The sequence below is a fragment of the Myxocyprinus asiaticus genome, chromosome 29, assembly GCF_019703515.2.
Source record: "Myxocyprinus asiaticus isolate MX2 ecotype Aquarium Trade chromosome 29, UBuf_Myxa_2, whole genome shotgun sequence".
In the NCBI taxonomy this organism is placed as follows: Eukaryota; Metazoa; Chordata; class Actinopteri; order Cypriniformes; family Catostomidae; genus Myxocyprinus; species Myxocyprinus asiaticus.
This window is the reverse complement of record NC_059372.1, coordinates 21,201,284-21,217,343: the sequence shown is the minus strand read 5'-3', so window position 1 is coordinate 21,217,343 and position 16,060 is coordinate 21,201,284. Positions and strand designations below refer to the sequence as shown.

At 36.9% G+C, this 16,060-nt stretch overlaps 1 protein-coding gene across 1 annotated transcript in view; it reads right to left on the bottom strand.

Annotated features, from left to right (window-relative positions):
* The window catches only part of LOC127419590 (low-density lipoprotein receptor-related protein 1-like), a 220,280-nt gene extending 205,124 nt beyond the window's left edge, over nucleotides 1-15,156 (bottom strand). Inside the window, exon 1 of the mRNA XM_051661097.1 lies at nucleotides 14,564-15,156. Coding sequence (XP_051517057.1) covers nucleotides 14,564-14,654 — 91 coding nt within the window. The 5' untranslated portion in view covers nucleotides 14,655-15,156. The remainder of the gene's footprint in view (nucleotides 1-14,563) is intronic.
* Between the last annotated feature and the right edge of the window lie 904 nt (nucleotides 15,157-16,060).

The following is a 16,060-nucleotide window of genomic DNA, read 5'->3' as shown; positions in this document are numbered from 1 at the left end:
TTAAATCGGACATTTATTTAAATGTTGCCTCGAGCATATGGCAGAACCCAAGATTGTGTATCGGTAAGTCCCCCTTCTGCTGGTCGAGTGGATTGGGAGTGGGGTTGCTACACTCTGAGATCTATATGAGAGTGGACTGCTGAGATCGTTTGAAAATCTGGTTCAACATTTTGGGATCCCCAGATCTCAGTTTTATAGGTATTTACAACTGCGCCACCTGCTTTGTACTGTTTTTGGGAGTAACACACACCCCCCTAAAGCAGCTGATACTCTAGGAGAGGAGATTACTGCTTTTGGAAAAGGTCATGAGGCATCAGTGTATTACTCCCTGATAATTCAGAGTCTGGGGGATGGAGCTTTAACTTCTATCAAGAGAGTATGGGTTACTTCAACTTCAACTTGAAAGACTTCAACTTGGTATTGGAGGAGGGAGTGTGGGTTAGGATTCTTAAAAACATTAAGTCTGCATCTAGAGATGCAAAGGTGCATCTTATGCAATTCAAAATTTTGCATAGAGTTTATTGGACCCCCTCTAGATTGTATAGGCTTGGTCTTAAAATCACACCCACCTGCTGGCAATGCCAATCGGAGGATGGATACATGGCCCATGTTTTTTGGTGGTGTGTTGAGATCCAGACATTCTGGTTGAAAGTTCAGAATTTTGTGTCTGACGTGGTAGGCACTCGGGTTTCGTTTTGCCCCAGACTTTGTGTTCTGGGCGATGGGGCGGTCACTGATGTGGGGGATAGTCATATAGAGAAATGGGTTCTGACTTGTGTGATGATCGCCAGGCAGGTTATTTTGAGGGGTTGGTGGTCAGCTGGTGCGCCCCCATTTCCGGAGTGGTGCACGGAGGTGGGGAGGGTGGCGGCTTATGAGGAGGTGTCATCGGGAAGACGGGGTGGCTTGGATTTGTTTATCCGGAAATGGGGCTGGTATTTGGAGTTTTTGGAGGGCTCTCGGGTGGGGTGTGGAGAGAGTAGTGTAATATAGTTAGTATGATTATTATGTATGTTTGTGTGTATATATATATATATATATATATATATATATATATATATATATATATATATATATATATATAAAATGTATGTTTGTGTGTGTGTGTGTGTGTGTGTGTATATATATATATATATATATATATGTATGTATGTATGTATGTATGTGTGTGTCTGTTTGTTTTTTTATATATATATATATATATATATATATATATATATATATATATATATATATATATATATATATATTTACTTATGTTTGACCACAGGGTTGTTGTTTTTTTTGGGGGGGGGGGCAGGGTTGAGGGTTGGGGGGGGGGGTTGTGGGGTTTAAAATGTTGATTTTATATATGTTTTGCATTTCCTTGTTATTGTATGATTTAAAAAATGTTAATTACAAAACACAGTACTGATGTTTAGTTAGCTATTTATTTAATTTTTATTTATTCTTTATTTTAATTGTCAGCATTTGACTGATACTAAACTGTACTGATGTTTATTTAGCTATTTATTTTATTTTTATTTATTCTTTATTTAAATGGTCAGCAACTGACTGATACTAACCATACAGTACTGATGTTTATTAAGCTATTTATTTTATTTTTATTTATTCTTTATTTTCTCAGTGTTCATTTCTAGAATTTGTTGACAATGTATAATAATAATAATGTCAAATAGTCTTTAATAAAAATATTTAAGAAAGCAGCCTTCTGAGTACCTTTGCATAGTCATATCGGTGAAAAATCTGTGAAAAATCCACATAGAAAAGGTCTGTTTTCATTCCAGCTCAAAAATGAAATATATCGCCCACCATATCGGTATTCGGTGAATTTCTCTAAAATCGGTATCGGTCGGGGGCTAGTCATTATGGCCAAACAGTTCAATTTTTGTTTCATCAGACCAAAGGACATTTCTCCAAAAAGTTCTTTGTCCCCATGTGCACTTGCGAACTGTGGTCTGGCTTTTTTATGGTGGTGTTGGAGCAGTGGCTTCTTCCTTGCTGAGCAGCCTTTCAGGTTATGTCGATATAGGACTTGTTTTACTGTGGATATAGATTCTTGTCTACCTGTTTCCTCCAGCATCTTCACAAGGTCCTTTGCTGTTGTTCTGGGATTGATCTGTATTTTTCGCACCAAACTATGTTCATCTCTAGGAGACAGAATGCGTCTCCTTCCTGAGCGGTATGATGGCTGCGTGGTCCCATGGTGTTTATACTTGCGTACTATTGGTTGTACAGATGAACGTGGTACCTTCAGGCATTTGGAAATTGCTCCAAAGGATAAACCAGACTTGTGGAGGTCCACAATTTTTTTTCTGAGGTCTTGGCTGATTTCTTTTAATTTTCCCATCGTCAAGCAAAGAGGCACTGAATTTGAAGGTAGGCCTTAAAATACATCCACAGGTACACCTCCAATTGACTCCAATTAGCCTCTCAGAAGCTAATTGGCTAATTTCCTAATGGCTTGACATCATTTTCTGAAATTTTCCAAGCTGCTTAATGACAGTTAACTTAGTGTATGTAAACTTCTGACCCACTGGAATTGTGATATGGTCAATTAAAAGTAAAAAAATCTGTCTGTAAACAATTCTTGGAAAAATTGCTGGTGTCGTGCACAAAGTAGATATCCTAAACGACTTGCCAAAAGTACAGTTTGCTAATATTAAATCTGTGGAGTGGTTAAAAAATTAGTTTTAATGACTTCAACCTAAGTGTATGTAAACTTCTGACTTCAACTGTAGCTATCAGTTAAATATACTGACAAATGTTGAAACTTCCTAATCAAAAGTACACTGCGTTTATTGTTTTGTTTTTTTAATTGAAATTAGAAAAGCAAGCTGTAACAACCCTGTAACTGACAGTCGGTTAGTGCCTCAACCAGAGTGAAAATCAAAACTGTTATCTACTGTATCTTCCCACCTACCTTATTTTTATGAAACAAAGTGCACATTATTAGCACTGCATGTTGTTATTGTAAACTTCATTATTCCTATTTTACAGTTATTGGTGTTTGGCTTCTTGCCTGTAGGTTGCTGAAATGGAAAACCCAACACATATAATTGGAAAACAAATCCTTCTTTGTACTTATAAAAATTAACAAAACATGTATTCTGTCCAACCTACATTGAACTCACAAATAACCAATTCATGAATGGCCTCACTCTGCTCTGCATTGTGTATTGATAAACTGATTCTTCCTTATTTCAGTACAGAGCAATTATTTGCTGGGTCTTCCTTTCAACTAGGTCTTCAAAATCCTGCAAAACTTGTTTATGATCGATTCACAAATGTATTCATAAAGCTACCATAAACGGTTTCTGGCCTTATGACAGTGTTTTATATCTGACACTGCAGTTTAATCGATCTGACTAGGAAGAACGAACAGGATTTACCTGGATTTACGGAGCTGCCCAGACATGTTCCTAGTGTATACCTCCCATGAAACTATTAAAGGGGGTAATAATGTCAGGTGAACACCTGTTTTCTTTCTAATACTGGTCATCTCACATAACCCAATGAATAATTACAAGTCTGCCACAAAAGAGCCCTTAAGCATGTCAAAGGTGCTGGGTCTGATACCTCACATTTCCAAATGTATGTTTCTAGAGAACTGCCATTCTACTCCAGGATGCAGCAACTTAAAATATCCTGCATAGACTATAACTGCTGTACAGCTCTGGATGAGATGTAGGGAGAGCAGAAAGATACAAAAGAGTTCTATCATGTTAGTGCAAGATGTTAAGACAACCTGGCAAATGGTCTCAACATATAAGCAGCAATGTTTGCGCCTCATGTGAAGAGGAGATCAATTAGGACTTTCAAAAACATCAAATCTTCATAAACTCTAAAGAAAGGGTCAAGTGCAACACATCTTTGCCCATATAGACAACGTTTATCACATCAGAGCAAAAAAGGACTATGGAGCAGACAGAAGCACTTGCTAACCACTTGCTTATGTCACCTGTCACTAACACGTCAATAGCATCCACCTTCTTCTGTTTTGCTACATGCATCTCCTCCTCACAGGTCTAGCAGTTAAATAGGGTAAACAGTAATGCTGCATGCAGAAAACACCAATTACAGCACACTCAGCTCACCATGATCAACAATATCCTTTCATTATCAGCCCCCCTACCCCCACCCCCCACACACATGGATGAAACATAGGATGCCTAGTCAGTTATGCAAACCCAGGTCTAGCCCTCAGTCGCAGAAGAGTCTACAGTGTTTCCCACGGAGAGAAGAGGAGAGGTTAAGAGAGGGAAATTAGAGCCTCCTCAGATCCTGGTTGGTAAATAGTGATCGACTGATATATTGTTGATATTGGGAAATTTGTAATTATCAGCATTGGCTGATAAACTTTCCTGTTTGGCTGATTAGTTTCTCAAGCAGCGACAGTGCCGAGAATCGCCTGCTAGCATGTGAAGGAGCTGTCTGAGACACGTAAATAACCAATCACAGTTAGCTTTGTTATTAGTGACATTGTGTTATCACAATAATAGGTGGGTGTGCAACACAGTCTCATTTAAACTGTCCGCATATCAGAGCCATGCAGACGCATATGAGCTCATGATATTTTAAGTGCTCGAGTGTTTCATGTTCTCTTTTTTCTCAACAGTTTCCTGTAGCAGTTAACCGTCATGTCTGATAAAAAGTAAAATATCAATAAAACATCATATACCATCTGTATATATAGTTGAAGTCAGAAGTTTACATACACTTAGGTTGAAGTCATTAAAACTCATTTTTTGGGGGCCTGGGTAGCTCAGTGAGTATTGACGCTGACTACCACCCCTTGAGTCGTGAGTTCGAATCCAGGGTGTGCTGAGTGACCAAATTGGCCCGGTTGCTAGGGAGGGTAGAGTCATGTGGTGTAACCTCCTTGTGGTCGCGATTAGTGGTTTTCGCTATCAATGGGGCACATGGTAAGTTGTGCGTGGACCACAGAGAGTAGCATGAGCCTCTACATGCGGAGTCTCCACGCTGTCAGGCACAATGAGCCACGTGGTAAGATGTGTGGATTGATGGTCTCAGAAGCGGAGGCAACTGAGACTTGTCCTCCGCCACCCGGATTGAGGTGAGTAACCACGCCACCACGAGGACCTAGTAAGTAGTGGGAATTGGGCATTCCAAATGTTTTTTTACTAATTTTTTTAACCACTCCACAGATTTCAAATTAGCAAACTATAGTTTTGACAAGTCATTTAGGACATCTACTTTATGCATGACAAGTAATTTTCCAACAACTGTTTACAGACAGATTGTTTCACTTTTAATTGGCTACAGGTACATCTCAAAAAATTTGAATATCGTGGAAAAGTTAATTTTTTTCCGTAATCTAATTCAAAAAGTGGAACTTTCTTATATTCTAGATTCATTACACATCAAGTGAAATATTTCAAGCCTTTTTTTTTTGTTTTAATCTTGATGATTACGTCTTACAGCTCATGGAAATCAAAAATCCAGTATCTCAAAATATTAGAATAAAGAATTTATAATACAGAAATGTCAACCTTCTGAAAAGTATGTTAATTTATGCACTCAATTCTTGGTCGGGGCTCCTTTTGCACGAATTACTGCACCAATGCGGTGTGGCATGGAGGCAATCAGCCTGTGGCACTGCTGAGATGTTATGGAAGCCTAGGTTGCTTTGATAGCGGCCTTCAGCTCGTCTGTATTGTTGGGTCTGGTGTCTCTCATTTTCCTCTTGACAATACCCCATAGATTCTCTATGGGGTTCAGGTCAGGCGAGTTGGCTGGCCAATCAAGCACAGTAATACCATGGTCAGCAAACCAGTTACTAGTAGTTTTGGCACTGTGGGCAGGTACCAAGTCCTGCTGGAAATGAAAATCAGCATCTCCATTAAGCTTGTCAGCAGATGAAAGCATGAAGTGCTCTAAATCTCCTGGTAGATGACTGCATTGACTCTCGACTTGAGAAAACACAGTGGACCAACACCAGCAGATGACATGGCACCCCAAATCATCACTGACTGTGGAAACTTCACACTAGACTTCAAGACGTAATCATCAAGATTAAAACAAAAAAAGGCTTGAAATATTTCACTTGATGTGTAATGAATCTAGAATATATGAAAGTTCCACTTTTTGAATTAAATTACGGAAAAAAATTAACTTTTCCACGATATTCTAATTTTCTGAGATGCACCTGTATATCACAATTCCAGTAGGTCAGAAGTTTCCATACACTAAGTTAATTGTGCCTTTAAGTAGCTTGGAAACTTCCAGAAAATGATGTCAAGCTTTTAGGCAATTAGCTTCTGATAGGCTAACTGGAGTCAATTGGAGGTGTACCTGTGGATGTATTTTAAGGCCTACCTTCAAACTCAGTGCCTCTTTATTTGACATCATGGGAAAATCAAAAGAAATCAGCCAAGACCTCAGAAAAAAACAATCGTGGACCTCAACAAGTCTGTTTCATCCTTTGGAACAATTTCCAAATGCCTGAAGGTACCACATTCATCTGTACAACCAATAATACGCAAGCACAAACACCATGGGACCACGCAGCCATCATACCGCTCATTCTGTCTCCTAGAGATGAACGTAGTTTGGTGCAAAAAGTGCAAAACAATCCCAGAACAACAGCAAAGGACCTTGTGAAAATGCTGGAGGAAACAGGTAGACAAGTATCTATATCTACAGACAAGTCCTATATCGACATAACCTGAAAGGCTGCTCAGCAAGGAAAACCTCCATAAAAAACCAGACTACAGTTTGCAAGTGCACATGAGGACAAAGATCTTACTTTCTGGGGAAATGTCCTCTGGTCTGATGAAACAAAAATTGAACTGTTTGGCCATTGTTACGTTTGGAAGAAAAAGGGTGAGGCTTGCAAGCGAAAGAACACCATCCCAACCGTGAAAAAATGGGGGTGGCAGCATCATGTTGTGGGGGTGCTTTGCTGCAAGAGGGACTGTTGCACTTCACAAAATAGATGTCATCATGAGGAAGTAAAATTATGTGGATATATTGAAGCTACATCTCAAGACATCAGCCAGGAAGTTAAAGCTCAGTTGCAAATGGGTCTTCCAAATGGACAATGACCCCGACAGCATACCTCCAAAGTTGTGGCAAAATGGCTAAAGGACAACAAAGTCAAGGTAATGGAGTCGCCATCACAAAGCCCTGACCTCAATCCAAAAAAATGTGTACAAGCAAGGAGGCCTACAAACCCGATTCATTTACACCAGTTCTGTCTGGAGGAATGAGACAAAATTCCAGCAACTTATTGTGAGAAGCTTGTGAAAGGCTACCCAAGTTAAACAATTTAAAGGCAATGCTACCAAATACTAACAAAGTGTATGTAAACTTCTGACCCACTGGGAATGTGATGAAAGAAATAAAAACTGAAATAAACAATTCTCTCTACTATTATTCTGACATTTCACATTCTTAAAATAAAATAGTGATCCTAACTGACCTAAGACAGGTAATGTTTTCTATGATTTATTGCCAGGAATTGTGAAAAACGGAGTTTAAATGTATTTGGCTAAGGTGTATGTAAACTTCTGACTTCAACTGTATGTGGATATCTAATTTAAATAGATTTATTTCACAATCCTCATGCATTTCATTCTCCCTCTTCTCCAGTTACAGTTCTCTGTAACTGTTAACTGTCTTGTCTAATGATACAAAGGCAAATATCAATAAAACTTCCATCACATACCGTCTACAAATATGTGGATATCTTGTTTAAACAAACTTAATTCATAAACCTCACGAAACTTAAGCAAATATGTTTTCTTCCTGTGGAGTGCTCACATACAGTATATTCAATATATACACATAAGCGTGCTTTATAATAGCCTGGATCTAAACTGTGTTTCTCTGACTCACGAATGTTGCGCGACAGACAGTCCGTGACACTCCAAGCAGATCCAGGCTGAGTAAACTGCTGGATCCACATGGGAGAGACAGAGCAACTTCAAAGTAAAAGCACTTAACATGCACTATAAGTAAATGTCATATTCACTTTGCACTGTATGTGCAATAAGTTTGATTCTGTCTATTTGTGAGAAAATGCGATTGCTAGCGCGCACATTATACCGTCCGTGGTTGCTGGACTACTGTTTGCACAGTTGTTATTTACTTCTTCCTAATGTATTACAATTTCTTTGTGCAAACAATTACTAAAATGGGAAGACTAAACAAAAACCAAGAGAAACTACTATCATCTAAAACTCACAATTTTTTTTTTTTTAAGTTGCGTGTGAAAGTTTAAGTAAAATGGTAAATAAAAGTTAATTCATTTTTTAGAGAATTGAGGTATATTACCATTTACTATTATGTTAAATTGTGTAATATATCTGCATTATATAAGCTTTTCAGCTACCCTGCTCTCTGGATATTGGCATTGCCATCGCCATTAAAAAACCCATATCGGTCAACCTCTAGTGGCAAAATTCCAGCAGAGCAATCTAATGCTATTACACTGTGATTTTCTTATTTCAAGAGACAATTACTGCACAGCAGGGCTGAAACGATTAGTCGACATTATTGACAATGGCGACAGTAAAAATTTGTCTACAAACATTTTCGTTGTCAATTAGTCATTTGATGTCATTTAACGTAAAATGAAATTATATTAAACTAATGATGATGCGCGAGAGGAGAACTGCAGCTCGCGCCTGACTGAGGAGAGGAAGAAGACACAGTTCACAGTCCAGACACACTCCAAACAGCTTCAGGAGATGTAAAGTATGAGGAAATTATACAAAAATACAAAATAAGTAAATACAGAAGCACTCTCGCTGTGAAATAAAGCGGAGCTGCCGTTCCGCTTAAGCAAACCTTGCATGCTGAGTGTCTTTAAAAGAAAACACCCCTGTTATATATTTAATGCATCCTTTATTAAAGTTCAAATAATAAGGAAGCAGGTCATGTAAATAAGTACAACATCCGAAACTGGCATTTTTCTGTGCGGTCAGTGCCGCTTCTATGAGTCACATGAAGTGACCGATCTAAGGGGGAAGAGTTTGAACTCCACCTGGCTGATGCACCCTCTGTCATGAGGACACCTGTCCCTCATGCGCACTTAGTGCAGCTAGATTATAACGTGAAGGCTAGTGACATACTGAATCATAATATATGTGTCACTGTGCATTTTTTATCGAGAATAAAAAATGCGCAATACGCAGCTTTATTAAGAAGAGAGAATTTGTTTTTTTGTGTGAGTTAAAGATGGATCAAGGTGAACAAAAAGGTGAGAGGGTAGTCTTCGCCCATTTTGATCAGCAACAAAAGACACTTTTTATTTGTTTTGGCTTGCTTTCCAATATAAATATCTAAAACAATATACATTTACTTTGAGAGCTATACTGCTGAAGAAAAATTTGTTATCTGAGAATGTTGAATATAAAATCTATATAAAACCTCAGAAGCAGCATATAAGATATTCAGATTTGATTTCAGAGAAAATATCTTAAATATAAGTATATTTTGACTTTACTGCACTGGTAGAAGTATAAACAAGTGGAAAAATACACTTATATAAAAAAATACACTAATATTCACGATACATTCTCTGAAAGCAATTCTTAACATCTTATATGTTGCTTCTAAAGTAAATGTATCATGTTAAGGATTTTTTGATATTTTTAAATGTAAAACAAGACAAAAAAACTTGATGACAAGAGGATTTGTTGCAGTGAATTTTTACTGATATAAACTTGATAAAAAAAAAAAATTATCTCTAATTTAGTGAATGTCATTTAGAGGTACTTTTAAAAGATGATTTTGTCCTCTTTATTGTTATTAAGTACACCATCAGTCAAAAGTTTTGAAACACTTACTCATTCTTTATTATAATTTTATTTTTCACATTTAAGAATAATAATAAAGTCATCAAAACTATGGAATAACATAAATGGAACTATGGGAATTATGTTGTGACTAAACAAAATCCAAAATAAATCAAAACTGTTATATTTTAGCATCTTCAAAGTAGTCACCCTTTGCCTAGAATTTGCAGACATGTACTCTTGACATTTTCTCAAACAACTTCTTGAGGTATCACCCTGGGATGCTTTTTAAACAGTATTGGAGTTCCCATCTATGTTGGGCACTTATTGGCTGCTTTTCTTTATTATTTGGTCCAAGTCATCAATTTCCAAAACGTTTATTTTTTTAGTTAAATTTTAGTTTTATAATGAAATAAATTAATATGTTGGCACAATTATATTTTTGTCTACAAAATTAATTTCAAACATTTAAGTATACGCCTTCAGATCAAAAGATTTTTAAGATCATGAGAAACATTTCAGTCAAGTGTTTCAAAAGTTTTGACTGGTAGTGTATGTTTAATACAATCTTTTAACTCGGGCACAAGCTGAATAGTCGGTTAAGAGCTAATGATTAATCGTTGTAAAAATTGCCCAAATAGTCGAATAATCGTTCTAATAATTGTTAGATTAGTCGATTATCAAAATAATCATTAGTTGCAGCCCTACTGCACAAAGACAAAAATAACCTGCTTAAGATTAGATTTTATTTCAAAGCCATGATTACTATTAAAGGAATGTATCAGGTTAAATAAGTTAAGCTCTATGGACAGCATCCAAGAGCTTAATCGACAGCATTTGTGGAATAATGTTGATTACCACAAAACAAATTGACTTAAACCTCGTTTTATTAAAAAAAAAAAGCCAAAAATTAGTAAGTTACAGTAAGACACTTACAATTAAAATGAATAAGGCCAGTAAATAAACATTATAATACACACTGTTTCAAAAGTAATGCCACAAGATGTAAACATTATATGTGTTAACATGATTTTACATGAAAAAAATAACTTACTAACCAAAGAAGTGTTAAGCTATATCCCAATATTACAACAGCTTCGCCATGACGATACAAAGCCTTTGCCGCTAAACTCTGCAAGCTATTTTATCACACTAAAATCATGTAGAACAGAGATTTTGGTGCACTACAAGAGTGTTAACATGTATTATGATTACGTTTTGTGATTCTACTTTTGAAACAGTGTGTATTTTAACGTTTATGAACTGCCACAATTCACTTCTATTGTAAGTGTCTTACTGTAATCACAATTTTTGCTTTTTTAAATAAACGAGGGACATGTAAAAAATGTGGTAATCAACATTATGCTACAAAAATTCCTCTTTAAAAAAGAAATGTGCAGCTTATATTTTTTATAAAGCACTTATATTCATTCTTTCTTACAAAAATGTGTGTTAGAGCTGTAAAATTGTCTAAATCGACCTTTTAGTGATGGGGCTATTTTATTCTGTTATTCTTACTTGTATCTATTAGGCTTTTTAAAAGCAGACTGAAATGTTAACATTAATTCTGGTGTAATCCCTTGCCTTATAGACATCCATTGTAAGTGCATTATTGTGTATGCAATTTCTGTTTATTTTTACAAACTGAGGGATGCGTTGAAATTATTCTCTGTAGTAATCCACAGCATGTCACAAATACTGTCGAAATAGCTCAACTTGTATTAAACCAGGTCATTCCTTTAAGAAATCAAGTGGACACATTTAAACATCTGTGGTGCAAGTAGACTTTACATCAGGTAAAGATGATGTAACAGACTTTGCTGTTCCTGTGCCCCTCAATATGCACTGAAAATTAAAAATAATCAATGATAACAACAAAAGAAATTCAAGCCTGAATTGAAATGTTACCAAAAGGTTTATAATCTAGCCCTATTCATTCTTCAAAAGGGACAGAGATGGTGTGGGAGAAACGAATGGTTGAATGAACACTGAAATGTATGAGTAGATGCATTTATGTATGAATGTGGGAGGATTCATGGACTTATGTCAGACTATAAGAGGACTGTAGAAACCTCCGGAGTATAGAGGCACAAAGACAGAATGTGTACATAAGATGATATGCTGATAAATTACACAGCAAAAGACTTAAAGGACCCTTTGGTTTTCCTATATCTTCAGGAAAACCAAAAAGTTGCATCTCACTCTGACAGTAAAAAAAGTATCAGTTCTCTTCCCTCACTTGAAGGTGAAGTATGCCATTTCTAATTATAAATTATACATAATGACTGTTTTCAAACAGGTTTCCCAAACATCAGTCAATGCGCCGGAGTCACAATGTTAACACTTTTCAGGGAAATCAAACTACAAGTGGTTTACTTATAGTTGTCTCTCAATATTATGCTGGGACAGCAGAAAGTATTCAGGGTCCCTCTGAATTCAATAAAGCCAAATGCTAGCATCTACATTATATCAGTACTTACATGCCAAAACTGTGATCTAAAAGGGAGGCAATGCCTCTCCAGACCCAGTCTTCCAAGCCAGCGAGCTCTAAGGAGTGTCAGAGCAGAGCCAAGGCTGGTTGCTAATGGCCTGCTTTCCCATTCCTCTCCTAAAGTTGCATATATATACTTCCACGACTAATCGTTCTCCTCTTTCCAGATGTTCAAGAGAGGGTGGAGGGAGGAGCAAGATAATACCACCCCTGACCCTCAGCCCCGCCTCTATCCAGACCATTTCCTCCTCGCTTTCAACAAAGCAGCCAAACTCTGAGCTCTGGCAAAAAGACAGTGATCAGCAACTCTTTTTTTTTATAATGATATGAAAATTATCTGCCCCATCACAATCATTTTAGTGTGTTGAGATGAGGTGTGTTCAGATATGGAATATTTGTTTAGGACAGATATCTTTACCATCCAGTATAAAAAAAATAAAATAACCCACATATCACACAGGCACAGAACCCTGTCTAGACAAGATAACAGTAAAGGTTAATCTGAGGTCTGCTGAGGTTCATTTCTTATGATCTAAACTAAACCTATTATCAAAGCTCTGCAGAGGCCATTGCAACTGAGTGAAAATCAGTGAATTGGTAAATGACACTCGTCTGAGGCGGTGGCATATGGGTCAAACATGCTCAGCAACTAAAACAAAACAAAACATGTCTTACAGCAAAATTCTTTATATGTCTTTATCTTTAGGAGCTAGACAAGGATTATTTGATCGAGTAAACAGGATTTAAACAAAGTAACTTATTTTATGCCAAACATATGAAAGATGATTAAAAGTTCACTAAAAGTTTTTAAAATTTCTTGACCAGGCCTAAATTATGCACCAAGTTCTCTGGCATAAGCATTACATTCTGATGTGCATAGTTCAAAATGTAGGCCAGTTTTCTGAACCTTACTAAAAAGGACTGTTGCATAAATTATGCACGTCAAAGAAAAGAATTTGGAGTATTTATGCAAAAGGCATCCAGTAGGCTTTGTAGACACCATTTTCCTCTCATTTCTATGGACTGTTAACATCAAAACCTATAAAGCAAATGCAATAAAATGAATAATAGGCCAACCTCAATGTGCAGTGTCAGCTAAAGCTCTTTTGTGTTTTAAAACATTTTAGTAGGCAAATGAATCAGTCTTACATATCTCAAACTCCCTTTGAATAATCAGATGAATCAGGCAATTAGAAACATCCCATAATGTGGTTGTAAATCTACATCCATATGTGTGTATACTCAGATTCATATCACTTCTACCCAATGAGAAACACTGAATATTAAATCATGAAATATGGTATTGTTCCTTCAGTTATGTCGCTTTCTTTTGCACATGGATCAAATTCCCATGTCATGGACTTCAAACTATTTGAGAATAACAGTTTATGAAAAATAAAATGGTACCACTGGAAATAGTTGTAGAGGTGCAAAGACATGCCTAGTTTGGATTCCTTTAGTCGGTTCTGGGTGGTGTAACAAACCGGAACTTCTGACTCATGAACTGGGTTATACATCAACGAGAATGTTGAGATTCAATACAATTAGCCACGAATGACTGCCATAGATAAGGAGGTTTACGTCATCCGAAACAAACGTTAAAATAATTAACGTTTAAGAGTTAAGATTCATCTTAAGGCGGCCACCAAACACTACCAGATATGTCTATCTCTGCATTTGAATATAGCACTAAGAATAAGGGAATATCAAGAAAGCCAACTGAATGCAAATCGACTCGAGCAGGCCGTTTCATTTCACTGATCCTGTTACCATTCCATTGTGACGTGAGGCAGGAGAATAACATTCGACTGGCGTTTTAAATTTAAAAACGACTCGCGCGAACATCATTAGAGTCTGTGACGCTATTACAAAATAACTCCCACATCTCCAAGCTGGCGTTAAAAGGGTACTTGTGGCCGATTTGTGGCTTCTGTACCGAAATGCTGATAGTGACACGGTATGTGAGAGTATTAGAAAGAAGCCGAACGTTTGTAATGGATTACCAGGAGCATTAATTTGGACAGAAAAAAATGTAGTAGTCGTGATTAGCAATCACAGCACAGGTGATAACAAAACGGATTGCGCAAATACCTCATTCGGTATATTTATGTTTGAAATCAACCCTTCAACACTGAAATGAACCATTCTCTGCTGAATATTGTTGGCCATATACAGTGGGTTTCGAAACCAGCAGCCCACACCTATCTCGATGACCACAATTACCAGGCCATCTGTAAAATCTTTACAGACTGTCTCCCAAATTATTGCATGCATTGACAATTTAACACGTTTAATCACTGCTACTTACCTTCAACGGCTTCGGTGGGAACCCATGCTGTGAGAAAACATCCAAGGTAGAACAATCCAACAGCCCGCATGTTTGCACTGCAAGATGGCATTGCTTATGGAAATATCACAATTGTTCACGTTAAGGCTGCACTGGTATGGTTGGATTGAAACACCTCATCCAAACCGCACAATTGTCCGCCGTGATTTATTATTTCTTGCGCCCTCCAACAAGCTCTCTCCGACACGCTAGCAAATGTAGCGGAGCAGACAAGATACGATCATAGAATGTGTAGCCTAATAAAATGAATATATTGAAGAAAAAAAAAAAAAAGGCTTTTCCAGCCTAAAAAGGCGAGGTGTTGCGCGGTGGCACGAACATGTATTTTGCTTGGTGAATAAACGTATGCAAACCTACATTTGTAATGTCCTTTTTAAAAAAATAAAATAAAAATATCCCTAAAAATCGAAGAGGTCTTCTCTGTGATTAAATCATTCCTTTTTGGAATATCCGGAGTATAAAAATGCAAGATCGTCAGCTGGCGCTCTCCGGTGCAATTGTTTACCGTCCCTAAAAATAACAAATAAAAGGCCTTATCCCTCTGTGCCCCACCGCTTCTGATGCTGGTAGTTACAAATTGAGAGAGGGGAAAAGTGGAGCCTCTACAGTACTGCTACATGACGTCACCTGCTCGACAGGAGGGAGTCCAAAAACTGAAAGCTTCGCGGTGCTTGATTCCTGGGCATGCGCGGCTCAGCTTACCGTTGGCAATCTGTTTTCCCTCTCTTTTGGTGGAAACCGGTCCGCTATGGGGCCATCTTGGCTCATTTGGCTGAAAGGATTTCATAAATTGGTTAACCTTTATGAATAATTTTATTGGATGGATAATCTTTGCAATTAAATAGGCTAGTAATCTGTTCAACATTTAAATTCGTACATTGTAATTAAGGTATTTCTTCAGTTTGCTTGTGTTTTGAATCCGCATGTCCTGTTTCGCTGCTTCACATGACATTGGCATCAGTATGATAAAAAGAAATAGGGGAAGAAGATGAAAATAACGAAGAACAACAAAACAAACAATATAATAATAATAATAATAATAATAATAATATACAATTAATAAAATACTAATAATATTATACACAAACAATATAAGAAATAAAAGGCAAAAATGATGTAATAAAAATAGAATAATAAAAGTATTACTATATTATTATTATTACAGGCACAACAGCTGTTGAAGCATGTTGAAGCTGAGTTTAAATGGCTAGGATGATTTCACATAAATTGTGTTGGTCTAACAATTAGGATGAGCAATGGGATTACGCCATCTAGTGGCCAGGTTTGGAAAGTATGCAGAGACAACTAAGTTGACTAAATTTCTCTGAAAAAAGAGAGAGATATAATTGAATTTTCTACAACAAAATAAAGCATATACAAAACAATTTTGATAAACAATGAAAAATATATTCTCTGCACAGTTTTATTTAATCTTATTATGCACTATTTTAATGTAAT